General features: G+C 45.4%; 1 protein-coding gene across 1 annotated transcript; it reads left to right on the top strand.

Moving 5' to 3' along the window:
• Positions 1-3,365: 3,365 nt before the first annotated feature.
• On the top strand, positions 3,366-27,573 carry LOC137417383 (wee1-like protein kinase). Its single transcript, XM_068103255.2, has 11 exons — positions 3,366-3,968; positions 10,275-10,531; positions 10,640-10,694; positions 10,844-11,016; positions 11,882-12,003; positions 12,555-12,701; positions 15,629-15,733; positions 17,985-18,070; positions 25,181-25,351; positions 25,530-25,675; positions 26,208-27,573. Exons 1-11 carry the CDS (start codon positions 3,678-3,680, stop codon positions 26,347-26,349), a joined length of 1,695 nt encoding a protein of 564 aa, XP_067959356.2. The 5' UTR covers positions 3,366-3,677; the 3' UTR covers positions 26,350-27,573.

The following is a 27,573-nucleotide window of genomic DNA, read 5'->3' on the forward strand; positions in this document are numbered from 1 at the left end:
TCAGATATGATGAGTCGTTTTGATTCTTCGAATAGGGATTGTAGTGTTGCATCCCAGTAGAAGGGGGTGCATGGTTTTAGGAGGTCCCGAAAAGGTCGCATCCTCTCGGTCATGCTGAAGCAGTATGTTACCTGATTGACTAGCCCAAACCAGGAGCGAATGTCAGTAATTGTTTTTGGTGTGGGGAAGTCCTGTATCGCTTGGAGATACCTTTGGCATGGTCGTACACTGTCCATGGTGATCTCGAATCCAGCGAATTCGACCGTGTCCTGACCAAAATGGAATTTCGTCGGATTTTGCGTAATCCCATTACGGCCGCACAGGTCGAGCCAGTTGCATGTCTGAAAAAAGCTCTCTTCCAATGTGTCGCTCCACATGATGGTATCATCAATACATTTGGACTTGTTTTTGAAGTCCGATACGATTTCGTCAAATCGTCTGGAGTATCCATCACCTGAAGCGATGTAACCTTGGGGAGTGGTGCAGTAACGGTATCGGCCCCATGGTGTGATGAACGTTGTCAGATGGCGGTCACATTCTCTGATTGGAACGCTGTGATAGCCATTCCAGGCGTCTGTTACCGTCTTTTTGGTGTTATGTGGCACCGCCATTGCTTGATGGACGCGGTGACGTCATCAAAGAGATTGATTGTTCATAAACAAGAATGTATCAATTGAATGCAGGTTTATTAGCAACAACGATGAACAATCAATCTGCAAGACAAAGAAAGCGATGGTAGATATTAGAATAAGATAATAGATACAGAATATGCAAATAACAATGTGCAGTATTACACAAGATGAGAACGCAATAGAGAACAGCACCATACAAGAGTTGTCTAGTATATACTCGCTACCGAGTATCAGCCTGGTGGAGGTATATGCTCACTACCGAGTACCAGCCTGGTGGAGGTATATGCTCGCTACCGAGTATCAGCCTGTTGGAGCTATATGCTCACGACCGAGTACCAGCCTGGTGGAGCTATATGCTCACGACCGAGTACCAACCTGGTGGAGGTATATGCTCACTACCGAGTACCAGCCTGTTGGAGCTATATGCTCACTACCGAGTACCAGCCTGGTGGAGGTATATGCTCGCTACCGAGTACCAGCCTGGTGGAGCTATATGCTCGCTACCGAGTACCAGCCTGGTGGAGCTATATGCTCGCTACCGAGTATCAGCCTGTTGGAGCTGTATGCTCGCTACCGAGTACCAGCCTGGTGGAGCTATATGCTCGCTACCGAGTAACAGCCTGTTGGAGCTATATGCTCACTACCGAGTACCAGCCTGGTGGAGGTATATGCTCTCTACCGAGTACCAGCCTGGTGGAGCTATATGCTCGCTACCGAGTACCAGCCTGGTGGAGCTATATGCTCGCTACCGAGTATCAGCCTGTTGGAGCTATATGCTCGCTACCGAGTATCAGCCTGTTGGAGCTATATGCTCGCTACCGAGTATCAGCCTGTTGGAGCTATATGCTCGCTACCGTGCACCAGCCTGGTGGAGCTATATGCTCACTACCGAGTACCAGCCTGGTGGAGCTATATGCTCGCTACCGAGTATCAGCCTGGTGGAGCTATATGCTCACTACCGAGTACGAGCCTGGTGGAGCTATATGCTCACTATCGAGTACCAGCCTGGTGGAGCTATATGCTCGCTACCGAGTACCAGCCTGGTGGAGCTATATGCTCGCTACCGAGTACCAGCCTGGTGGAGCTATATGCTCGCTACCGAGTACCAGCCTGGTGGAGCTCTATGCTCACTACCGAGTACCAGCCTGGTGGAGGTATATGCTCACTACCGAGTACCAGCCTGGTGGAGCTCTATGCTCGCTACCGAGTACCAGCCTGGTGGAGCTATATGCTCACTACCGTGCACCAGCCTGGTGGAGCTATATGCTCACTACCGAGTACCAGCCTGGTGGAGCTATATGCTCGCTACCGAGTACCAGCCTGATGGAGCTATATGCTCACTACCGAGTACCAGCCTGGTGGCGCTACATGTTCCCTACTGAGTACCAGCCTGGTGGAGCTATATGCTCTCTACCGAGTACCAGCCTGGTGGAGCTATATGCTCGCTACCGAGTACCAGCCTGGTGGAGCTCTATGCTCACTACCGAGTACCAGCCTGGTGGAGCTATATGCTCTCTCCCGAGTACCAGCCTGGTGGAGCTATATGCTCTCTACCGAGTACCAGCCTGGTGGAGCTATATGTTCCCTACCGAGTACCAGCCTGGTGGCGCTACATGTTCCCTACCGAGTACCAGCCTGGTGGAGCTATATGCTCTCTACCGAGTACCAGCCTGGTGGAGCTATATGCTCACTACCGAGTACCAGCCTGGTGGAGCTATATGCTCTCTCCCGAGTACCAGCCTGGTGGAGCTATATGCTCTCTCCCGAGTACCAGCCTGGTGGAGCTATATGCTCTCTACCGAGTACCAGCAAAATTGGGAACCAAATTTCCTGGTTACAAAACTGCTTTCTTCTTTCTCATGATGCCAGTCTCATAAATCAACCATAAGACTAAAAAGGTAACGTTTCTTGGGATTTAAAACCCATGCACCTTTTTATGGGACACCCTGCAGGTGGGCCATTCAAACCCTAATGAAAGGCTCGAATTCCAGGTGTCTGCAGACGGAGTTTATTTTTGATGCGTTAAATATATAAATAATGATTGACGTGACCGATGATGACGCAACCAACATCCGTGACCGTGACACCCACTCCATCATTGTTTTCGTTTTCACGCGTAGCCTGATCGCTGACGTCATCATTTCGAAAATGTTTGGTTATTAAATTGTAAGTCAATGTCCAATTTATATGTTTTATTACACGGACAATAAGCTATCTTTAATCCTGTGTCAGAAACACTCTGGTGGAGGATTTCAATTTCAAAAAAAAGAAAAAAGCCAAGGGTGCACTGACTTATACACCGCCTTAAAGACCGCAATATCCGCAACCATGTCTTTTTCAATGAAATTTTTTTTTCTTTAGAGAACTAGGAAAGAGCAAGAAAACGATCGGCGATATATTTTTCCGTATATTTGTAGATTATTGCAATAATCACGCTTTGATTCCTATAATTTGATGATGCGTCGTGGATATTCGTGTCGAATCTCACATTTACAGAATAGCCGATTTTCTGCATTGATCCCACTTTATAGCAACGTGTCGTGTCGTTTTGTTAAAAAGTATTTGTTAGAAAGAAAATTTCCCGGGGGAGTCGATTGGCAAAGCCGACAATCCACGGCAGACAAAACATGGCCGCCTCGCGTGCGCTCCGGAAATTCGCGCCAAATTACGTCACAGCCCACGTGATGCTCATTCAAATGTCAGTACGGCGCCACCATTGGTCGGGAAGGCGTCACGTGTGAAAACGGTCGGGATTGGAGAAGGGGGGTTCATGACCTAAGTGCGTCGACATTGTGGGTGCAAAGTGGGAATTACGTGTTTACTTCGGGCTTAGGAAGAAGAGGTGGGGGGAGGAAGAAAGAGGAGGGGTGAGTGAGTATAATTGGAATAAATCTTTAATTAAATCGGAAAGCTTCGTTTGGCCGCCCTATCGGGCCGAGGTTGGAACACTTGGACAACTGAGACATTGTGGCGGTTGCGTTTCCGAGCCTGGGCCTGTCAGGGACTCAAGACCCGGAGGTTCGTGGTTCCCTGGATTCGAGGGCCATGAAGGCGTTCACCGCGCGGGTCGCCCAGCGGCTCACTTTCCACAGCGACGAAGAGGACGAGGAGGAGGAAGGGAGACCGATCGGAGCGGGAGAGAAGGCGATCCTCAACCAAGATGGACTCAATTCCACGGGAGAGGACGAGCCCATGACTCCCCCGGGAAAGGATCACAGAGCGGCGACCCGTCCCGAAAGTCCGGTCCTGGTGTCGCGTCCGGAACGCGAACCTTCGACGCCGCCTCACCACGGACTGCGGTCTCTGCGATTGTTCGACACACCACACACACCTAAGGTGAGCGACCCCCGCGGGTCTCCGTCCGTCGTCCTCGGTCCGTCCTGGCGGTTACTCGCTGAGACCAGTGCGGTGTTTGGCGTCGGCGGACCGGCGGTCATTTTGTGTGTCGCCCGCGGCGTCTTCAGTGGTGGAGCGATGGTGGAACCCCGCGGGGACCTGATGGACCCGAGGATGTCGAGATGTGACGTTGAAATGTTCTTTCCGAGTTGTTCTGTGTTGACGTCACCGGTCGTTTCATTTCGAAAGTCCAATGAAAGATTCTGAGTGTTTGTTGCTGTTCGTGTAGTTGGTGTCATGTCCCAGGGATGTTCTGTGGGTTGTTTGGTCGTTGCCCCCCCTCCCCTTGTTCTGTGGGTTGTTTGGTCGTTGCCCCCCCTCCCCTTGTTCTGTGGGTTGTTTGGTCGTTGCCCCCCTCCCCTTGTTCTGTGGGTTGTTTGGTCGTTGCCCCCCTCCCCTTGTTCTGTGGGTTGTTTGGTCGTTGCCCCCCTCCCCTTGTTCTGTGGGTTGTTTGGTCGTTGCCCCCCCCTTGTTCTGTGGGTTGTTTGGTCGTTGCTCCCCCTTGTTCTGTGGGTTGTTTGGTCGTTGCCTCCCTCCCGCCCCTTGTTCTGTGGGTTGTTTGGTCGTTGCCTCCCTCCCTCCCCCCCCTTGTTCTGTGGGTTGTTTGGTCGTTGCCCCCCTTGTTCTGTGGGTTGTTTGGTCGTTGCCCCCCTCCCCTTGTTCTGTAGGTTGTTTGGTCGTTGCCCCCCCTCCCCTTGTTCTGTGGGTTGTTTGGTCGTTGCCCTCCTCCCCTTGTTCTGTGGGTTGTTTGGTCGTTGCCCCCCTTGTTCTGTGGATTGTTTGGTCGTTGCCTCCCTCCCTCCCCTTGTTCTGTGGGTTGTTTGGTCGTTGCCTCCCTCCCTCCCCTTGTTCTGTGGGTTGTTTGGTCGTTGCCTCCCTCCCTCCCCTTGTTCTGTGGGTTGTTTGGTCGTTGCCCCCCCCTTGTTCTGTGGGTTGTTTGGTCGTTGCCTCCCTCCCCTTGTTCTGTGGGTTGTTTGGTCGTTGCCCCCCCCTTGTTCTGTGGGTTGTTTGGTCGTTGCCTCCCTCCCTCCCCTTGTTCTGTGGGTTGTTTGGTCGTTGCCTCCCTCCCTCCCCTTGTTCTGTGGGTTGTTTGGTCGTTGCCCCCCCTCCCCTTGTTCTGTGGGTTGTTTGGTCGTTGCCCCCCCTCCCCTTGTTCTGTGGGTTGTTTGGTCGTTGACCCCCCCTTGTTCTGTGGGTTGTTTGGTCGTTGCCCCCCTCCCCTTGTTATGTGGGTTGTTTGGGCGTTGCCCCCCCTTGTTCTGTGGGTTGTTTGGTCGTTGCATCCCTCCCCTTGTTCTGTGGGTTGTTTGGTCGTTGCCCCCCCTTGTTCTGTGGGTTGTTTGGTCGTTGCCCCCCCTTGTTCTGTGGGTTGTTTGGTCGTTTCTCCCCCCCTTGTTCTGTGGGTTGTTTGGTCGTTGCCCCCCCCCTTGTTCTGTGGGTTGTTTGGTCGTTTCTCCCCCCCCCTTGTTCTGTGGGTTGTTTGGTCGTTGCCTCCCTCCCCTTGTTCTGTGGGTTGTTTGGTCGTTGCCTCCCTCCCTCCCCTTGTTCTGTGGGTTGTTTGGTCGTTGCCTCCCTCCCTCCCCTCCCTCCCCTTGTTCTGTGGGTTGTTTGGTCGTTGCCTCCCTCCCTCCCCTTGTTCTGTGGGTTGTTTGGTCGTTGCCTCCCTCCCTCCCCTTGTTCTGTGGGTTGTTTGGTCGTTGCCCCCCCCCTTGTTCTGTGGGTTGTTTGGTCGTTGCCCCCCCCCTTGTTCTGTGGGTTGTTTGGTCGTTGCCCCCCTCCCCTTGGTATGTGGGTTGTTTGGTCGTTGCCCCCCCTTGTTCTGTGGGTTGTTTGGTCGTTGCATCCCTCCCCTTGTTCTGTGGGTTGTTTGGTCGTTGCCCCCCCCTTGTTCTGTGGGTTGTTTGGTCGTTGCCCCCCCTTGTTCTGTGGGTTGTTTGGTCGTTTCTCCCCCCCTTGTTCTGTGGGTTGTTGGGTAGTTGCCCCCCCCTTGTTCTGTGGGTTGTTGGGTCGTTGCCCCCCCCCTTGGTCTGTGGGTTGTTTGGTCGTTGCTCACCCCCTTGTTCTGTGGGTTGTTGGGTCGTTGCCCCCCTTGTTCTGTGGGCTGTTGGGTCGTTTCCCCCCCCTTGTTCTGTGGGTTGTTTCCTCCCCCCCTTGTTCTGTGGGTTGTTGGGTCGTTTCCCCCCCCCCCCTTGTTCTGTGGGTTGTTGGGTCGTTTCCCCCCCCCTTGTTCTGTGGGTTGTTGGGTCGTTTCCCTCTCTTTTCGCTTGGTCATTACCTCCACCACTTTGCGTAGCTCGTTTGGTCAATGTTCCCCCACACTCCCTTGGTGTGTAGCGTTTTCTAGATGCCCCGCTCACCTTTGCATTGGGCGCTTTATCATTGCCCCTCCCTTGCATGGGTCACCTGGTCATCCCTCCCAACCCCCCCCCCCTCCTCTTGCGTGGGTCACCCTCCCCCACATCCATCTAGCGTGCGTCACCTTGTCACCCCTCCGCCACACCCGCCCCTTGCGTGGGTCACCCCTCCCCCACACCCGTCTCGCGTGGGCCACCCCTCCCCCACACCCGTCTAGCGTGGGTCACCCCTCCCCCACACCCGTCTAGCGTGGGTCACCCCTCCCCCACACCCGTCTAGCGTGGGTCACCCCTCCCCCACACCCGTCTAGCGTGGGTCACCCCTCCCCCACACCCGTCTAGCGTGGGTCACCCCTCCCCCACACCCGTCTAGCGTGGGTCACCCCTCCCCCACACCCGTCTAGCGTGGGTCACCTTGTCACCCCTCCCCCACACCCCCCTTGCATGGGTCACCCCTGCCCCCACACCCATCTCACTTTCGGAGGTTCGAGGCGCCAGGGTTCGAGGGTCACGGTCACGATCTCGGGTGGGTCACCTTGTCACCCCTCCCACCCCCTTGCGTGAGTCATTTGGTTATTTGAGTTTTACTAAACCCACAAAGCACCTTGTTCTCACTGACCTGCAATCTATTCCTCCCCTTGTCCCGTGGTACATCTTGCTGTTCTTGATCTACTTCTCTTCTGCCCCATTTTGTCGGTTGTGATGTTACCCCCTGTACTTCTGCTCTTCCACCAGCAGTGTGAAATGTACTAAAAAAAGAGGGGTAATTAATGAATGAATAAATGTTCCGACCTCCTCCGAAAGTGAGTACAGGTACAGGTACATCTCACCTTTTGTGGTTTCCCATACACACCTGATCCAAAATCCGAACATCAAAGGAGGAATCTAGTTTTTCGTGCCAACGAATCGCAAAACGGGGGTTTGTAAAAGCTTTAGGTTGATGAATTCAGATCACCATTTAACAGGTTGTCGGTTGTTTAATATCCATTTTAATAACGTTAAAACCCCTTATCTGACAGTGATGCAATACAAATCAATATTATGTAATTTGCACGTGGAATCAGCGAAACCTCGATCCCTCGCATCTCAAATCCTCGCACCTTGAATCCTCGCACCTCAAACCCTCGCACCTCGAACCCTTGCATCTCGAATCCTCGCACCTCGAACCCTCGCATCTCGAATCCTCGCACCTCGAACCCTCGCACCTCGAACCCTCGCACCTCGAACCCTCGCACCTCGAACCCTCGCACCTCGAACCCTCGCACCTCAAACCCTCGCAACCTTGCACCTCAAACCCTCTCACCTCAAACCCTCTCACCTCAAATCCTCGCACCTCGAACCCTCGCACCTCGAACCCTCGCACCTCAAACCCTCGCAACCTTGCACCTCAAACCCTCTCACCTCAAATCCTCTCACCTTGAATCCTCGCACTTCGCACCTCAAACCCTCGCACCTCGAATCCTTGCAGCTCAAACCCTCGCACCTCGAACCCTCACCCCTCGCACCTCGAACCCTCGCACCTCGAAGCCTCGCACCTCGAAGCCTCGCACCTCTAACCCTCGCACCTCGAAGCCTCACACCTCGAACCCTCGCACCTCGAACCCTCGCACCTCAAACCCTCATACCTCGAACCCTCGCACCTCAAACCCTCGCACCTCAAACCCTCGCAACCTCGCACCTCGAACCCTCGCACCTCAAATCCTCGCAACCTCGCACCTCAAACCCTCGCACCTCAAACCCTCGCACCTCAAAATCCTCACGCCTCGAACCCTCACGCCTCGAACCCTCGTGCCTCGAACCCTGGCATCTCGAACCCTGGCACCTCGAACCCTAGCACCTCATCTGATTAAGATGAAATTTCTTGAGCATAATCTAGGAATAAATAATTAGTTTAGAGAAAACATTTTTTGACGTCATCGGTCACGTGGTTCGGCTGCCATATTTGCTTTAACACTAAAGCCTTAAAAACCACTGAAAATACATCCTGGCAGGGTTTGCAATCTTTGATTGCTCTTTCTTGTTCAATATGTTTTGAGTCAGCAATGAACCAACCATACACCACTTCAATCCAGTAACTTTGCAGTCACAACAAAGGGATTGCAGTGTTATGATTACTTTTACTATATTATTATTATTATTATTATTATTATTATTAACATTGTTATTGTTATTATTATGAAAACAACACCACTGTATTAAGAAACCTGGGCTAATTTGGCAGAAACAGCCTGAAGGTGAGGCATGAAGCCTTAAGGTCTATATGTACTGTGTCGTTAGAAGACCCGTACTGTCGTACTGTGTCGTTAGAAAGTCGATGCTTTCGATATTTGATGGTTATTTTATCAATCGGTTTGTTTGTGTTTCACACTGAATGAAAAACGTGAAGGTAGAGCATGGTGATTGTGATATGACAGGTTCAACGATATGTTCGGCCTGAACGGCATATAAATCAAAATGGCGGTGTGTGGAGAGTCAGCCGCATACGCCGCAATGACATCAGACGTAATCGCATCACCCTGTCATGTGACCAAATCCTCAGCTCTGATTGGTATATGTTTGAGGGTACATACATACATACATACATACATACATACACTGTTTTACACAGCTTTGCCCTATGGGGTATGCTGTAAAAATGTAAACAGCTATGCTGCAGCAGTTTGTTGATTGGGTCGCATAGAACCACTGGTCTTTTCCACTGGTATCTGCGTCTTTGTCCATAGGTTATTATGTGAAACATACGGTGGGCAATATTCACGGTACAAAATATTACATTCCTTGTTTGTTTCTTGTGAGAACCCCCTCCTCCCACCCCCATGCCAACAATCCCCTACTTCCCCCACCCTGTCAATACACCTTCGTTTGACATCAGATATGAATCTTGTGGCCACGTTTCATCAAAATCGTGCGTTGGTTCAAGCAATAATGACTAATGTTTACAGACTCACTCACTCACTCACTCACTCACTAACCTACCTACGGGGACACTGCTGGATCGCATAAGCTCACCGGACTAAAGCCCAGGTGAGCTAAAAATGATCGTTTCCGGATTTGGATCTTCCCCAAAATCAAATCCATTTGTCCTCGTCACACACCCAACCTGTCCCCCAAGCTTTGTCCAAATCCGTCTAACTTTTTGAGATATCGGTCTCACAGCCAAACAAACGGACAAACAGGGGAGAATACATAACCTCCGTCAACCTTCCGTGGCGAAGGTAAATATACAGTCAACCCTCGTTAATCTGGACGACTATGTTTCCAGCACCCAATGTCGGATTAGTGAGATTGTCATAAGCGATTTTGCGGATTAGAGGAATAAAATGAATTGCGGAAATCTGTTCCTGGATGTTTTGGTCGGATAACGAGATTTCCGGATTAAACGGGGTCGGATTAACGAGGGTTGACTGTAATTTATTTATTTATAGTAATCTCAGCCTCAAGTTGTAACTTGGACATGTATCACATGCAGGACAAAGACATTGGTAGGCATCGGTGTACTTTGACAAATTACAAGGACAATCAATCCTGTTGTCACCTTGATGTATATCTAATTAGGATTTGTAATTGATCCGAAATTTTAAATCCAAACACACCCTTACCTTCGGGCAGAGCAATACGTAGATGTGTTTGCGGACTCGCACACACTTGCTGACTGATTCGCAGGAGACTTCGGGAATGGGTGAGATGAAAAATGGTCGACTTGCTGGTGCATTTTGTTCTCTTGCATCCTCTCTACCAACCTTCTTTCCTCCAAAACCCTCTTACGAATGGCAACATGCCATATTGATTGTGCGAGCCAATGAGGACGAGGAAACACGACTGCCACTATGCTGACTTTCAATCGCCTTCTTGTTCTTCCCCTCGCTGGACATCCTCTTTTTTCCTTCCACAGAGCCTTCTTTCGCACGCCCGGCCGGGTGCCAGTACCCGATCGTCTGCAGCTCGTCGTCGGATCCCGCTCGCAGGTTCGGTGGAGTCTGGAGCGTCTAGAGGAACGAAGACTGTGAAGCGGGAGGAAGAGAAAGAGGATGAGGGAATCGACGGTTTACAAGGGAGGGATGCGGGAGTTAATTTTAACCCATTCACGCCGGATGGGCAAGCGGCCCTGCGCTCTGTGGCAAGAGGAGCGGCAAAGAGGAGGAGATCCGGGTGAGTAGTAAAGAAGAAAGTACTCCCTTTGAACAGCAATATGTTTATTGCATTTGCATAACGACGGAGATCCTGATTTATTTATTTTTTCTTCTTTTCTTGCATCAGAATGGAGATTGAGGAGATTGTCGGAGTGAGCCACGAAGAGTTCCTCCCGGCAAAGGTTTGTCACAGCTTTGCTCTGTTGTACTTTATTTGGGAGCGTTTGAGGCGGTCGAGGCTGCCTGATCAAGCCGCGGGATTTGAGGTGTGTGGGATTCCAATTGAAGTGGTTTTTTTTCCTTTTCCCGTTGGAACCCTCATTTCCCCCAGCGTGCAAGCCTGCGTATGAGCAACATGAAGTCGCGGTACAAGTCTGAGTTTCTCGAGCTCGAGAAGATAGGAGACGGGGAATTCGGCTCCGTCTTCAAATGTCTGAAGCGTCTTGATGGCTGTCTGTATGCGATCAAGTGGTCAAAAAGGCCTCTAGCCGGATCACTCGATGAGTAAGTGGTTGATTATCTCATTGGATGATGGTCCATCTGTGATGGACGGAAGTTGTTTTCACCATGTCTTTTTGACATGGTGAAAACCTAACTTTGGTTCAGGTTCGAATCCATACCTGGCTTATCCGTGGGATCTAAAACGTAATCTGTTCAGTCTGGCAGAGGTATGCACTCTACCGAGTGCCGTTCCAGTTGGTTTTTTTTTTTTTTTTTTTTTTTTTGTGTACAAGATCGAGGCTCGTGTAAGAGCTGACATTAATCACAAAAAAACGAAACGGACACATCAAACATATAATGAAGTGAGCGGGAGACAAGATGGGGAGAGAGAGGGAAGCACACAAGTACAACAGTAAAGACAGGGACATCGGGAGATCTGTGGGAGGGAGAGGGCTTGGGTGGGAGAGGTAAAAAAAACACATGGACACTGCAAGGACTTCCAGGAAAGAAGTTGGTATTTCAAAGAAGTGGATCTGGGGTGAATTAACGGGGGTAGAAAAGATCAATGTTTTGTATGGGGGAAGACAAGAGATATTATTGATGGACTATCCAGCCTTCTGCTCCCAAAAGTAACATGGCTTCGTCTTACCTTCCTCGAGTTGGAAAGGGACAATTCTTCTGTAATTTTTTTTTTGGAAACCTAATTTAATTTGGAGTTGCATATACAATATGCAAAAATGATGGAATTCTGCCCTGCTATACCCCATGCATCCCTTATTCCTCGCATTACCTTGTTCCTAACTCCGTACCTATTATCCGCAATCGTCCCCCTTGCATGTATAAGATGCATATGGCTGGGTTGTGGCGTTCGCCAAAAAGTTTTTTTTTGTTTTTTGTTTTTTTCCTCTCTTCTTCTCCCCCCATACAGGCAGAACGCCTTGCGTGAGGTGTACGCGCACGCCGTGCTGGGACAGCATCCCCATGTCGTGCAGTACTTTTCTGCATGGGCCGAGGATGATCACATGATCATTCAGAATGAGTATTGCAATGGTAGGGGTGCCAACAATCCGAGTCTGCTTCTTCTTTTTTTTGTGCTATGATGCTTTTGCTGGGAATGTTGAATTGTATCTTGTAAATAATTTAGTGTTTTTGTGTTTGCTTGTTATTTTTTCACGGCCAAACCATACCACTAGAGACCCCAAATTTTGGGTGCAGGTACCTGAGAATCTGAGCAAGGTTTAAAGCCACAGCATGTTGGCATTGAGGTCTGATTTGAGGCCACCAAGGGTCACTATAACATGAACATTGGGATTTGGGGTCAGGCAGTGCTGCCGCAGGTTTGCAGGCTAAAGGTAACCACCATGAGGCCGATAACTCCATAGCTTTTCAATGTCTAACACGTCCTGAAACCACTTTCGGGAAAAGCTCACCCAGCTATGCAGCGCCGGGTACCCTCTCTACCCCCTCACCACCCCTAGTTATTAAATAAAACGTTTTTATTTTCCTCCTCTTGCTCTGCTGTTACTTCTCTTCCTTCTCTTGCTGTGCTTTTGTTTACCATTCACTGTTGCACGTGTTTTCCCCTTCGTTACATGATGCAGGAGGCAGCTTGGCCACGGTCCTGGCCAAACAGTGGGCTGATGGCTGTCAGTTTACGGAGCCAGAGGTGCAAGACCTGGTTTTGCAGGTTTCCCGTGGTCTTCGCTACATCCACAGCCTCAGTCTTGCACATCTGGACATCAAGCCAGGTTTGTTTGTGTTGGTTATTGGAGCCAAAGACACTCTCGTCCATTCTTACAGAATTGTCGACTGCACAAGTGCATAAACTTATTTTCTTTTGGAAACCCATGCTCAAGTCCCACATACAGGTAGTGGAGAAAAAAAAATGGAAACACCAAAGTCAATTCACTTATTAGGGCGTTGGGCCACCACATGCAGCCTGTATACGCCGTGGCATGGAGTCCACCTGCGCCTGGAATTCTGCAGGAGGGATGCGGCACCAGTCTTCCATAAGAAAGTCAATCAACACACCTGTTTGATGGAGGTGGAAAATGCTGTCTCGGGCACCGTTCCAGAATATCCCATAAATCCTCGATTGGGTTCAGATATGGTGAATAAGGAGGCCATAACATATGGATAACATCGGTGTCGGGCTCATCAAACTATTGGGCGACCACACGTGCTCTGTGAATGGGAGCATCGGGTAGCATCTCCTCTTGCAGCCATGTTTGCCGTAATTATAGGCAACCAGGCCTGTGCAGCATTTTTTATAAATGGCCCTAACCATGCTGGGATGTTATTTGCTTAATTAACACATGGGCTACACCTCGGTGGAAGCCATTGCTTGGGGTCTCTCATTTACCCAGGTGTTTCCATTTTTTTTTGTGCGCTACTTGTACATTGTCAATTGTCTGCTGTCCTTTTAATCTATGTAGAAGCACACGTGGTGTCTAATAATAACTGGCCTGCATGTGATTATGTGCGAGTTCCTTCATTAGCCTTAAATCAATGGTGAAAAATAAAAACCATGAATAATTTCTACTTCCGCCACCGAAGGTGGATGGAGGTTATGTTTTCACATCTGTATATCTGTTTGTCTGTGAGCAGGATATCCCATAAAGTTGTGGACTGATTTGGCCGAAATTTTGTGGACAGGTTGGGTGTGTGACGAGGACAAATTCATTACAATTCGGATCTGGATGCGAGAATTTTTTTTTAATTTTTCAAGTGATTTTTCAAAGGGCCAAAACTAAATATATATATGTACAGTGCATTCAGAAAGTATTCAGACCCCTTCACTTTTTTCACATTTTGTTGTGTTGCAGCCTTATGCTGAAATCGTTTAAATTCATTTTTTCCCTCATCAATCTACACTCAATACCCCATAATGACGAAGAGAAAACAGGATTTTAGAAAGTTTTGCAAATTTATTAAAAATAAAAAACTGAAATGTCGCATTGACATAAGTATTCATACCCTTTGCGATGGCACTTGAAATTTAGCTCAGGTGCCTCACATTTCTCATGATCATCTTTGAGATGTTTATACACCTTGATTGGATTCCACCTGTGGTAAATTCAATGGATTGGACATGATTTGGAAAGGCACACACCTGTCTATATAAGGTCCCACAGCTGACGATGCATACCAGAGCAAAAACCAAGCCATGAGGTCGAAGGAACTGCCTGCAGTGCTCAGAGACAGGATTGTGTCGAGGCACAGATCTGGGGAAGCCTACAAAAAAATTTCTGCTGCATTGAAGGTTCCCAAGAGCACAGTGGCCTCCATAATTCTTAAATGGAAGAAGTTTGGAACAACCAGGACTCGTCCTAGAGCTGGCCGCCCGGCAAAACTGAGTAATCAGGGGAGAAGGGCCTTGGTAAGAGAGGTGACCAAGAACCCGATGGTCACTGGATGAGCTCCAGAGATCCTGTGTGGAGATGGGAGAAACTTCCCTGAAGGACAACCATCACTGCAACACTCCACCGATCTGGGCTTTATGGCAGAGTGGCCAGACGGAAGCCTCTCCTCAGTGAAAGACACATGAAAGCCCACAGAATCTTGTTTCTCACAGTCTGAGAGTCCTTTAGGTGCTTTTTTGCAAACTCCAAACGGGCTTGGTTTTTGCTCTGATATGCATTGTCAGCTGTGAGACCTTGTATAGACAGGTGTGTGCCTTTCCAAATCATGTCCAATCAATTGAATTTACCACAGGTGGACTCCAATCAAGGTGTATAAACATCTCAAAGATGATCAAAAGAAATGGGAGGCACCTGAGCTAAATTTCAAGTGTCATAGCAAAGGGTGTGAATACTTATGTAAATGTGATATTTCAGTTTTTTCTTTTTAATAAATTAGCAAAACTTTCTAAAATCCTGTTTTTTCTTTGTCATTATGGGGTATTGAGTGGAGATTGATGGGGGAAAAATGAATTTAAACGATTTCAGCATAAGGCTGCAACATAATAAAATGTGAAAAAAGTGAAGGGGGGTCTGAATACTTTCTGAATGCACTGTTTGTGTGTGTGTATGTATGTGTGTGTGTATATATATGTTTATATATGTATATATATGTATATACTGTATAATGTTTCAAAAGTTTGTGGACGAGTTATGACATAGACTTAGCAGATGGGTTGGTTGGGCAACCAGAATAAGCCGATTCGATGTTTGTTCAGGCCTGGATCCAGATCCGGTCTATCAGTGAGATACAAAACGTAAACTGTTCAGCTTCGTAGAGGTATGCACTCTACTGGTAATCATTAGCTTCATACAGAAGCCATTGTGAAAGGGTTTACGAAGTATTGCATCTTTAATTTGAAATACGGCATACAAGACACCATTTGATGGGGAGATGAATCGGCAGGCCGAATGGATTCCAAAAATAAATAATAATTTAAAAAACTGGAAATATTCAGATGATTAATTGCCTCTCGTAGTATGTGGTCATCTTTCATGCATAGCTACCCAAGAAAAATGTTGGCATCCCACCCCAAGGTGAGGTCATCTTGAATTTGTGTCAAGACAGTCAATGCATTTAGCAACTGTCAAAAGCCTCTTCAATGGATGCAAGTTCTTTTTTTGCTTGTACACCTGCAAATTGCAATATTGTATGAAAGAAAGTGATCTCACATCTTCCTTACCCCCTGGCCTCTCTCTCCCACCCACCCTTAAAGGTAACATATTTATGTGTCGAAGAAGCCTCTCACCAGACATCGATTGTAGGCCTTTTTGTGATGAGGATGACGAGAGCATCATGACCACAGTCACCTATAAGATCGGTAGGTCCTGCTGGCTGTGCGTACCAACTTCCTGGCCTCCAAAGTTTTCGAAGAATGTGTAAACGTTTTCTCCAATACATGCTTTTGGCACTGTTCTCAAATCGGCATGCTCGTGAATTATTGTCAATGTTATTGAGTAGTCTTAAGCACCGATGTTCAATTGTAAACTTTTAATTTTGAGAGATGATTTGCAGTGAAGTTTAGTTTTTTCCGTCCATATTAATATTGTTATTATATTATTATTATTATTATTATTAGCCTCCCCAAACCCCACCTCCCTCACCCCCCCCCCCCCCACCAGCACAGTTGGAGACGTGTGTGTGTGTGTGTATTTACATATTTATTTATATATATATATACATCTGACCCATGCTTTCAAATAAGCTGTAAGTTTCAATCTGATATTTTGAAGTTCCTTAGGTTTGGCAATAATAAAATCACAAACGTATCCCATTTGATTATAATGGGGTGAAATTTTTGTCATGGACACCGTTTTCTCTTTGCCACGTGGAGTGGGGCTTTTCGCTGTGCTCCCAACAGAACCTGAAAAAAGAGAAATTGATTCTCTTTTGCCCCCTCTTAGCTTCGTACTGAGGCGGTTTACCAAAGAGCGGCCTCTTGAGGTGACCCTCAAGTGTTACTTCAAAGGCGTTAGAGGTCTATGGTTTCTAATGGGTTTATAGCATCTACAGGGTATTAGGTTTGCAAAGTGTCTTGGGGGTGGGGGGTGGTCTTAAGGGTCTTAGGGTTATAATTGGTCTAAAGTTACTGTACTTAAGTGTTCACAATTCAACGTAAAATATGCTTCTCTATTTGTAGGCTAATTTCAAAAAGCGGACAAACTTCAACGTTTCAAAAAGCGGACAAAATGAACATCAATGTTCATTGGTTAGAGCAGAACTTGTTGAATCGTCTGTCCATGACACTAATGAGGAAATATTGAAAGCTGGCTCCGACAAAATCGTCGTATTACCTTGTGGAGAAAGCGATGCAGAGGGCCGACATTGGAATGAATAACAATATACAAATCCTCCAGGAGACCATTAATTTACTAATCTCTGCATTCAATTAGTTATTGATTTGATGTACTTTACTCTACTTTCCCGTCGTATTTTGCAATCCGTATCTTATCGGTTCCGTACAGTGATGCATTGGTTCCATATGATTTATACCAAGTTCGTAATCCTTCGTTTATAATAAAACGTGATTTGATGCCGGTTTCTCTTCAGTTATTGTGACATTGCAAGTTATTTTCTTGCTTTGTAAAAGTTCACTGGGGTTTCACATGGTTAACATCCATGTTCTCCAATACATTCAGAACTCCGCTGCCCGTCTACTCACCCATTCCCGGACCCGTGACCACATCACCCATCACCCCCGTCCTTTACAAGCTTCACTGGCTCCCCATCCCCCAGAGAATCCAGTACAAAATCCTCCTCTTGACATACAAAGCCCTCCATAACCTGGCCCCATCCTACCTGGCTGACCTCCTCTCCAGACACACTCCCACCCGCAACCTCCGCTCTGCTGGTACAAACCTCCTGACCCCCTCCATCCGGACCAAATTCAGATCCTGGGGGGACAGGGCCTTCTCCATCGCTGCGCCCACCCTCTGGAACTCACTACCTCACACCATCAGAGACTCCTCCTCACTCACCACATTCAAAACATCACTAAAGACCCACCTGTTCAACACTGCATTCAACATTCAACCCACAGCATTTAACCCCTGACTATCTCTTCTCCTTCTCCCTCCTTTTGCTTTAAATATTTCCCTATTGATTCTTGTCTTTTTTGAAATTGTTGTTTTCATGTATTGTTATGCATTATGTTTGCCACTCTGTCAAAGCGCCTTTGGGCTTCTGGAAAAGCGCTATACAAAATAAATGAATTATTATTATTATTATAACATCGTTGAGATTGTCATGTGTCGTGTGCCCGCTCCGTGAAATTAAAAACTCTCGAACACGTTTTCATTTCGCCCAGTGCGAAAATTTCTGCTTTTGCTGATCCAGCTTTCCAACCAAGTAAATATATTAATATAATCTCTCCAATGTACCATTTTTATTATCCTACGACAACAGGGACCCTTTAGAATGAAGCATGATGGGCACACACACCACACATGGACACACACACACACGCTTCTCCTTTTTTATCATCGATGCTGTTGCCTGTGTGATGGGCTGATGTAATGGTTGACGATTTTCCCCCCCACCCCCTCACCATTTTTGCCATTGCTGTCTTCTAGGTGACCTAGGCCATGTGACTTTGACATCAGAGCCACAGGTGGAGGAGGGAGATAGTCGTTACCTGGCTGTGGAGGTGCTCCAAGAGGTGGGATTTTTGTACTTTTTAGCAAACACAAGCAGGGACCCTGTGGAACACTCACTTTGTTTGGGCAGTGTATAGGCAACAAAGCGCTGCCTCGCATGCTCCCGGAAGTTTATGTTTACTGCTAACAACCAAGCGTTAATTTTACTCATCCGCACACTTATGCCAAAAATAGTCATGAATTTTTTTAATGTTCCCAGAGATCAGACGTTGAAGGGAAAATAAATGATAAATTGCAAAATGAAAGTGTCAATGATGGTGAATGAAAGGCACAATCAGGAAACAAACGTGTTGTATTATACATCTCACTAAAACAAACGCTGCTGTTCGAGGTGAATCGCCCATTGTTTCCATTTTCATCATGTATGCTTTGTGATGGTGAACAATAGTGATAATCAGAAAACAAAATGTTATATTTCAGTGGCGGATCGATGGAGAGGGGAGGGGAGAGGAGGGGGCGAGGGGGGGAGGGGGGGGGGGCTGGTAATAATATTCTTACATATAGCCTACGTTTGTTGTAATGTATATATATTAGTGAACTATAAAAGGTGCATTTAAAGTATTTTAGTCCATTTAAATAGAACGTAAAGGTAAAGCATGGCGATTGTGATATATGACAGGTTGTTCCGCTTCGGCGACGTTTCAGCCTGAACGGCATATAAATTAAAATGGCGGTCGGTGAGGTCAGCCGTCATACGCTGTCGTACGCTGTAATGACATCATAGACGTAATGACGTAGCGTGACACACAGACATAAAACTGCCGCTAATTTAATATATAGATGAATTTATGTAGGAGTTGATTGTAATTACTTTAGGAAGGCCATTTGTGATTAGTTTGTGTTGCTGTACATGTTCAGTTTCGAAAAAAATAAAGAGTGTATATTTTTCTCATAATTCATGGAATAAGCAAATTGTTGGAATATATTTTGCTTTTTACTGAGGATATTACCCTTTTTTGGTTAAAGAAAATTCATAATTCATGGAATAAGCAAATTGTTGGAATATATTTTCCTTTTTACCGAGGATATTACCCTTTTTTGGTTAAAGATAATTCATGGAATAAGCAAATTCTTGGAATATATTTTGCTTTTTACCGAGGATATTACCCTTTTTTGGTTGAAGATAATTCATAATTCATGGAATAAGCAAATTGTTGGAATATATTTTGCTTTTTACTGAGGATATTACCCTTTTTTGGTTAAAGATAATTCATGGAATAAGCAAATTGTTGGAATATATTTTGCTTTTTACCGAGGATATTACCCTTTTTTGGTTGAAGATAATTCATAATTCATGGAATAAGCAAATTGTTGGAATATATTTTGCTTTTTACTGAGGATATTGCCTTTTTTGGTTCAAGAAAATTCATAATTCATGGAATAAGCAAATTGTTGGAATATATTTTGCTTTTTACCGAGGATATTACCCTTTTTTGGTTAAAGAAAATTCATAATTCATGGAATAAGCAAATTGTTGGAATATATTTTGCTTTTTACCGAGGATATTACCCTTGTTTGGTTAAAGATAATTCATAATTCATGGAATAAGCAAATTGTTGGAATATATTTTGCTTTTTACCGAGGATATTACCCTTTTTTGGTTGAAGATAATTCATAATTCATGGAATAAGCAAATTGTTGGAATATATTTTGCTTTTTACCGAGGATATTGCCTTTTTTGGTTCAAGAAAATTCATAATTCATGGAATAAGCAAATTGTTGGAATATATTTTGCTTTTTACCGAGGATATTACCCTTGTTTAAAAAAAAAAAACCACCTTTAGAGGCCATTTTTCCCCGCAAGCAGGGGTTGGCCTTTTTCAGGAACTGTGGTTGTTGTTTTTCGGTCCCCTTTTTGAAGCGATGTTTTACGGCCGGATGCCCTTCCTGACGCCAACCCTTTTTGCCGCCTTTAACGACGAGCAGGGAATTACCAGTGAACTGGTACTCAATTTGCCGACCTCGGAAGGATGACAGGCTGAGTCAACCCCCCTGGCGTTAATTCAGCGATTGACCGGGATTTGAACCCAGGATCCTAGGATCCTTAGCCGGCACCCTAGCCACTAGCCCAACACCAGGGATTAGGTGTTGGCCCTTGTCTGAGGTCTGAGGTCTGAGGGCCCTTGTCTGGGAAAACGTAAGTAAGGTGGTTACCCTTGTTTGGTTAAAGATAATTCATAATTCATGGAATAAGCAAATTGTTGGAATATATTTTGCTTTTTACCGAGGATATTGCCTTTTTTGGTTCAAGAAAATTCATAATTCATGGAATAAGCAAATTGTTGGAATATATTTTGCTTTTTACCGAGGATATTACCCTTTTTTGGTTAAAGAAAATTCATAATTCATGGAATAAGCAAATTGTTGGAATATATTTTGCTTTTTACTGAGGATATTACCCTTTTTTGGTTAAAGAAAATTCATAATTCATGGAATAAGCAAATTGTTGGAATATATTTTGCTTTTCACCGAGGATATTACCCTTTTTTGGTTAAAGAAAATTCATAATTCATGGAATAAGCAAATTGTTGGAATATATTTTGCTTTTTACCGAGGATATTACCCTTTTTTTGGTTAAAGAAAATTCGTAATTCATGGAATAAGCAAATTGTTGGAATATATTTTGCTTTTTACCGAGGATATTACCCTTTTTTGGTTAAAGAAAATTCGTAATTCATGGAATAAGCAAATTGTTGGAATATATTTTGCTTTTTACCGAGGATATTACCCTTTTTTGGTTACAGAAAATTCATAATTCATGGAATAAGCAAATTGTTGGAATATATTTTGCTTTTCACCGAGGATATTACCCTTTTTTGGTTAAAGAAAATTCGTAATTCATGGAATAAGCAAATTGTTGGAATATATTTTGCTTTTTACCGAGGATATTACCCTTTTTTGGTTGAAGAAAATTCATAATTCATGGAGTAAGCAAATTGTTGGAATATATTTTGCTTTTTACGGAGGATATTACCCTTTTTTGGTTAAAGATCATTCATAATTCATGGAATAAGCAAATTGTTGGAGTATATTTTGCTTTTTACCGAGGATATTGCCTTTTTTTTGGTTGAAGAAAATTAGATTCAAACGCACACACAGTGGTGAGAAAAAATTTGTGAACCTTTTAGAATTTCCTGTATTTCTGCATAAATTTAACCTAAAATGTGATTAGATCTTCATCTATGTCCTAAGAATAAATAAGGAGAACCTGATTAAACAAATGGCAAACCAGAAAATCTACTTCGTTCATTTATTTATTGAGCAAAATGATCCAACATTCAATTTCTTTGTCGGAAAAAGTCTGTGAACGTTTCCATTGAGTAACTGGTGGCACCACCTTGAGCAGCAATAACTTCAACCAAACATCTCCTGTAACTCTTGATCAGTCCTGCACATCGGCTTGGAGGGATTTTGGCCCATTCCTGCTACCAGAACTGCTTCAACTCATCGATTAAATGGGCCTTCTTGCATGAACTGCTCGCTTCATGTTCTGCCACAACATTTCAATTGGGTTAAGGTCTGGACTTTGACTTGGCCATTCCAAAATGCAAAATCTCTTCTTCTTCAGCCAATCTGTTGTAGCTTTACTTGTATGTTTCGGATTGTTGTCTTGCTGAATGACCCACTTTCTATTAAGCTTCAGCTCACTGACGGATGCCCTGACATTCCGTGTATAATTTGCTGGTACAATCCAGAATTCATGGTTCCGTCAATGATGGCAAACCCTCCATGTCCTGAGGCAGCAAAGCAGCCCCAAACCAGGATACTCCCACCACCACCTTTCACAGTTGTGATGAGGTCCTTAGGTTGGAATGCAATGTTTGTTTTCTCCAAACCTGACATTTCTCATTTAAGCCAAAAAGTCCCACTTTCGACTCGTCTGTCCACAGAACATTCTTCCAATAGATCATCCAGGTAGTCTTTGGCAAACTTGAGATTAGCGGCAATGTTCTTCTTGGATAGGAGCCGTTTCCTCCTTGCCATCCTCCCATGCACACCATTCTTGTTCAGTGTTTTCCTGCTGGTGGATTCATGAACACTGACATTAGCTAATGCCAGAGAGGCCTGCAGATAGGGCTGTCAACCGATCCGAGACCGGGACGAAATCCCGGCGGTTTCGGCTTTTGAGACGGTCTCGGGACGGTCCCGAGATAAATTGATTGACGCAATTTCTCGGTAAAAAAATCCCGGTTAAAATTCCAACTTCTTGCAGATATTTTCCATAATAGAGGCATTTATTGAGCCTTGCTTTCATTACTCTGCTTCTGCACAAGCATCATTTTTCGCAAGTGCAGCTGAACTGACACAAACGATGATAAAGTAAACTCACTGTTCCAGGATTTTCCCCTTGTCAACAAACAATGCACTGCAAACGAATCCGAATTCCGAATCTTCACCAAAATCGAATCATGTCGTCCTTGTCACACACGCTGCATCTCCACAAAATTTCGTCCGAATCCGTCCACAACTTTTTGAGATATTGTGTTCACAAACAAACGGACAAACAGACAGGAGTGAAAACATAACCTCCATCTACCTTTGGTGGCGGAAGTAACGACATCAGGATAAAGGTCACAATGAAAATCCGCCGCATCGCGGCTTCATTTAAACCGTTGAATCCTTCCGCTGTATCACTCCGCCTCGCCCCGCTTTACGCTGCGGTCACGTGTCCGTCCTTGGAGACGAGTTACGGAATGTGGTTGCTAGGGTCTTTAGCACATTAATATCGAGGGACTCGCTCGAGGCCCGGTGAATGGAGGGACGATGTTTATTTCGATTAAAAACACGTTTATAACGGATTATTCTCCACACAATGTATTAATACAAGTACAATACATTATGTAGTTTTATGAAATGAGTTTTTGATGAACGTTTATGTTTAATTGCAACGCTAAATCTATAAATTGTAAGAATCCCTCGGGGTTTGGTGTGACGGTTTGAATGTGAAAGTATTTTGGTTATCTTATCTCCACTTTAGGCCTGATAAGTTGATTACGTTTACTTTAGTCACAGAGTCAAAATAAGGAGGGGGGGGGGGGTGATCACTACACCGCCTGCTTTATAATTTACTCGCAGAAGTACCCGGCATTGCCGGGCGGGGGAGGGGAGGGGAACGGGGGGGGGGGGGGGGGGAGCGAGCCCCTTGGCGATCACAACTCACAAAATGATAATGAAACTCCAACCGGGACTCGAATATGCCTGGGCAGAAACATTTTCTCCCTCTCTCTGACATTCCGAGCAAGAAATTACACGACAATACAAACTGTAATGAGATAACCCGGTCCCATCGGTGGCCGATCATCTGCATGTAGGCGGTGTATTTTATTTCATCCCGGTAAATGGAAGCTAAGTCGGAATTTAAGTACTCAACATCAGAAATGAATTTTTTTCATTGTTGTTTATATATTGTAATGAAATTCCATTATTTTTGAAGCCTTATTATTTATTTATTATTATTATTATTATTTTTTTTTTTTTTTTTTTTTTCTTTGCCGGGAACCGAGCCGAACCGAGATCCCGTTATGAAAATTGAAAATTTATCGAGACGGTTCCGAGACGGGATTTTGAATCTAGCTAACAGCACTACCTGCAGATCCTTAAATGTTACCCTGGGGTTCTTTTTGACCTCCTGGATTATCGTACGCCTTGCTTTTGGAATAATTTTCGTTGGACGACCGCTCCTGGAAAGAGTAACAATGGTGTTGAATTTTCTCCATTTGTACACTATCTGCCTGACAGTGGATTGGTGGAGTCCAACATCTTCAGAAATGGTTTTGTAACCCTTTCCAGACTGATGAGCATCAACAACTTTTTTTTCTGAAGTCCTCAGAAATCTCTTGATCGGGGCATGACATGCTTGCACAAAGCTGTGAGGTGAAGGCCAGACTCTGGTTGTGACGAACAAAGTTTGTTTTTCATATTGGGCCGGGCCAGCCAAACTCACTCCTGATTGTCATCCTATTGATTGAAACACCTGACTGTAATTACCCCCTTAATTGAGCTGATTAACCCAGAGGTTCACATACTTTTTCCGACAAAGAAATTGTCTGTGGGATCATTTTGCTCGATAAATGAATGTAAAAGTAGATTTTTTTGGTGTGCTATTTGTTTAATCAGGTTCTTTTTATCTATTTTTAGGACTTGGATGAAGATCTGATCACATTTTAGAACAAATTTATGCAGAAATACAGAATGAATGTTTGTTGGCTTTTTCGAGTAAACGTTCGACTTGATAAACCCCCAGAGAAAAAAGTCACATGGTGTGAGGTCGGGAGAGCATGGAGAGCATGGAGAGCATGGAGAGCATGGAGAGTATGGAGGAGGGGGGTGGGGGGGCAGGGCAGGGTGGTGTTTTCAGTCCATTGTTTTTTTTCGATAAAAATGTCACAGGTAAATGTGCCTGTGATATTGATGTTGATAATGTTTACCTGATAATGTTGCGTGATCAGTTCTGGCCAGACGGGATCAGTTCTGGCCAGACGTGGAAGCTTGTGGCATGGCTGATGAACTGATATTCATGCAAGATGGAGTTCCTCCCCATTGGGGTATCCAGGTCCGGAATTGGCTCAATGAGACACTGCCCGAACGCTGGATGGGTCGTGGATCCCCCAATATACCCTGGCCCCCGCGCTCTCCCGACCTCACACCGTGTGACTTTTTTCTCTGGGGGGTTTATCAAGTCGAAAGTCGACACGAAAAAGCCAACCAACATTCAGGAACTGAAACAGAGAATTCAAGCAGCTTTTGGTGAAATTACTGTCGAAATGAGACAAAAGGTGGCGTTGGAATACAGAGAAAGGCTGAATAAACCGATTGAAAATGTTGGAAATCACATTGAAGTTCATAACTAAATTTGTAAGTTCTTAGAGTTTATGAAACTTGTTAAAAAAAAAACTAAAAAAAAAAAACCGAAATATGCACCTATGTTGTGTACATTTTTAAAATCTGATTTGGTTAAAAAACAAAAACGTTATAGAGATTTTAAAACTGTCAGTGATAAATGGGCCACCCTGTATATATATTATGTCTGCACGTTGTGTGTGCCTGTGTGTGTCTTGTCACTTTTTCACGTTTGGCAACAATCATCCAACTCCACCATTGTTTTCCATCAGAAATACTGCTGCTTGCCAAAGGCGGATGTGTTTGCTTTGGCTCTGACTGCTGTGGAGGCTGCTGGTTGTGGGCTGCTGCCTGCAAACGGGGCCAAATGGCAAATGATCCGCAGCGGACATCTCCCTCAGATACCACAACCGCTCTCCCCTGCTCTCACCCGCCTTCTTACGGTAATGCTTCACCAGGAGACGATAACAATGTCCTCCCGCACCTACAGCGTAGCCGCAGCCAAAAGTGCCACCACTGTTGTGGAGAGATCGAGTGAAATCCTTCCAAAAACCTTGACCAATGTGGTCTCGTAGGCCTTCTTTAAATACGGTCACAAACATCTCATGCACTCTCTTCCAGGCGATGGTTTCTCCTGAGCCGGAGAGAAGACCTTCCTCCTCGGACCTTGTAAGGCATGCTGCACTCCTTCCTGGCAGCCGAAAGAGCTCGGCACAACTTCGAAGGGAACTGAACGCGGAACGCTTTAAGAATGCCTTGTTGGAAAGGTATGATGCATTTCGGTCTTTCATTTGGCAAATGATTTTGAAACTATGCTGAATAAAAAGAAAATCTAAATTTTGAAGGAGTTGCTTTTTCAGGCTTTGTTTTATTTTAATTTGTTTTCTTACATATATCTAAAAGAAAGAACCCCATCCCACCCCCATCTCCATTCATGCCCATACCTATAGCCCTTCCTACTTTCAACCTTTTTTCCCCTTTCTCTTCCACCTACCCTGACGTACATTTACCCTGGCATACATATGCAAACTGCTCTTTTTTAATGTGTGTGTGTCACTGTGTGACCGTCGAGCCATTTTGCTGTAGGCACGTTAACTTGGAAGCAGTTCCAGGCAAATGAGGCCAAAAAGTGTGAAACTACTACCCATTGATGGATTATTTAAGCTGGCTAATGGATGAAAGTTTGAAATGCTTAACCATAGATCTGATAATCCGTATGACATCTCGCACATAGATTTTTTTTTTCATCAATCCTTACCATTTTACACTCCATCTGTTCCATCCCCCAAACCTCTGTAGGGAGCTACAGAAAGCCCAGGAAGCATGTGTGCAGGCGTCGTCGCCCGTGATCGCAGGCACCCGTGCCAGAGTTGGGAGCAACCGATCCTCCCGTCTCATCGGCAATAAGATGCCCCGTTCTCTCAGCCTAAACACCTACTGAAAGCCGCCGGGGCTTTTTGCCGTGGCCAGTGTTGTTTCCAAGGGCAGGTGGAGGTGAGCCTCGGGGGCCCTTTTGTTTGCTTTGTTGAGAGGGATTTGTTTAGCTCCTCACTGTGGAAGCGGAGCTCTTTTCGCGGGAAGCCAAACTTTCCACCTTCATCCCCGTCCTTGGGAAGATGGCCTGCCTCTATCCGATAGGTTACGAGAACCTACGAACCAGCCTTGAGCTGGAGCTGCTGATACTTCGACGATTTCTTCTACTGCTGCTGTTGCCGTTAATTAATTTCCTTGTTGTTTTATAGGAATCTAATTGACCTCTTCCAGGACTCTTCCCTTGACCATTCCTAATACTTGCATTTGCAGATCCTCAAATTTACTTGGCTTTCCTTTTCCTCTAAATGTAGCACCCACGGTTGATATTCCGTGTATATTGACGATGGACTTATTTGCAGTTCTTCTCTCCCTGCACCCACAACCTTGCCAACATTCCTATATCCCTTGTAAAGATTGAAACCCTTTTTATTTTATTTTTTCAAAACCCCCTTACTTGTTGGTTTTAAAACAGGTTTCTTTGGTGTTTTTTTTTTTTTAAAGCTCTACAAGTGTCACTTCTTTTATCGTTACTGTTTTAGGAGAAAAAAAATGCATCTTGTTGGAAAGAGCCTTTCTTTCGGTCACTTGTTTCTTTAATATTTTATTTCGTCATTCCTTTCCCATCAAATCTGGAAAAAAAACGCTTTAAATCCAGTGGATTTGTGTCAAATTAAAAGATTTTTGGGAGTTAATTTGAGCGAGATTTGCCATGGCCTCTTGATTTGCCAACTTCTCGCACCTTGTCAACCTCCATTTCACCCAACATTTAACACTAAGATCACTGTAGTTCCAGCCTTGCTATTCCTGGTTACAGGTACTCGTTAACAGCACGAAGGCTTCGCGCCACCATCCTGTAAACGAGCGCTGTTTGGAGATCTTTATACATGTCGATCACTCGGCTTCACCAAGTACCCACAAGATCCGTTCCACTATGCTTACTTAATACGTATATAGGCCCAAAATGTGACCAGGTAGTGATGTTTCTGTTGTTGTTATTATTATTTTTTGCATCACGTGTTTTGACAAACCCATTCTCAAATCTGTTCTCAACCGGAATCGAGGAACAAAGTTTCTTGCATCCTGGAGAAAACTGCCTTTTATAAATAAAAGTCCACCTCACATTTGCACCGTT

This window comes from Myxine glutinosa, chromosome 5 (genome assembly GCF_964187855.1).
Source record: "Myxine glutinosa chromosome 5, kmMyxGlut1.1, whole genome shotgun sequence".
NCBI lineage: Eukaryota > Metazoa > Chordata > Myxini > Myxiniformes > Myxinidae > Myxine > Myxine glutinosa.

Excerpts from the sequence above, each read along its gene's own strand:
- LOC137417383 (XM_068103255.2), top strand. The coding sequence starts at position 3,678 with ATGAAGGCGTTCACCGCGCGGGTCGCCCAGCGGCTCACTTTCCACAGC. Across the intron at positions 11,017-11,881 it reads CTAGCCGGATCACTCGATGA|GCAGAACGCCTTGCGTGAGG; the intron begins GTAAGTGGTTGA and ends CCCCCCATACAG. Across the intron at positions 15,734-17,984 it reads CACAGTCACCTATAAGATCG|GTGACCTAGGCCATGTGACT; the intron begins GTAGGTCCTGCT and ends GCTGTCTTCTAG.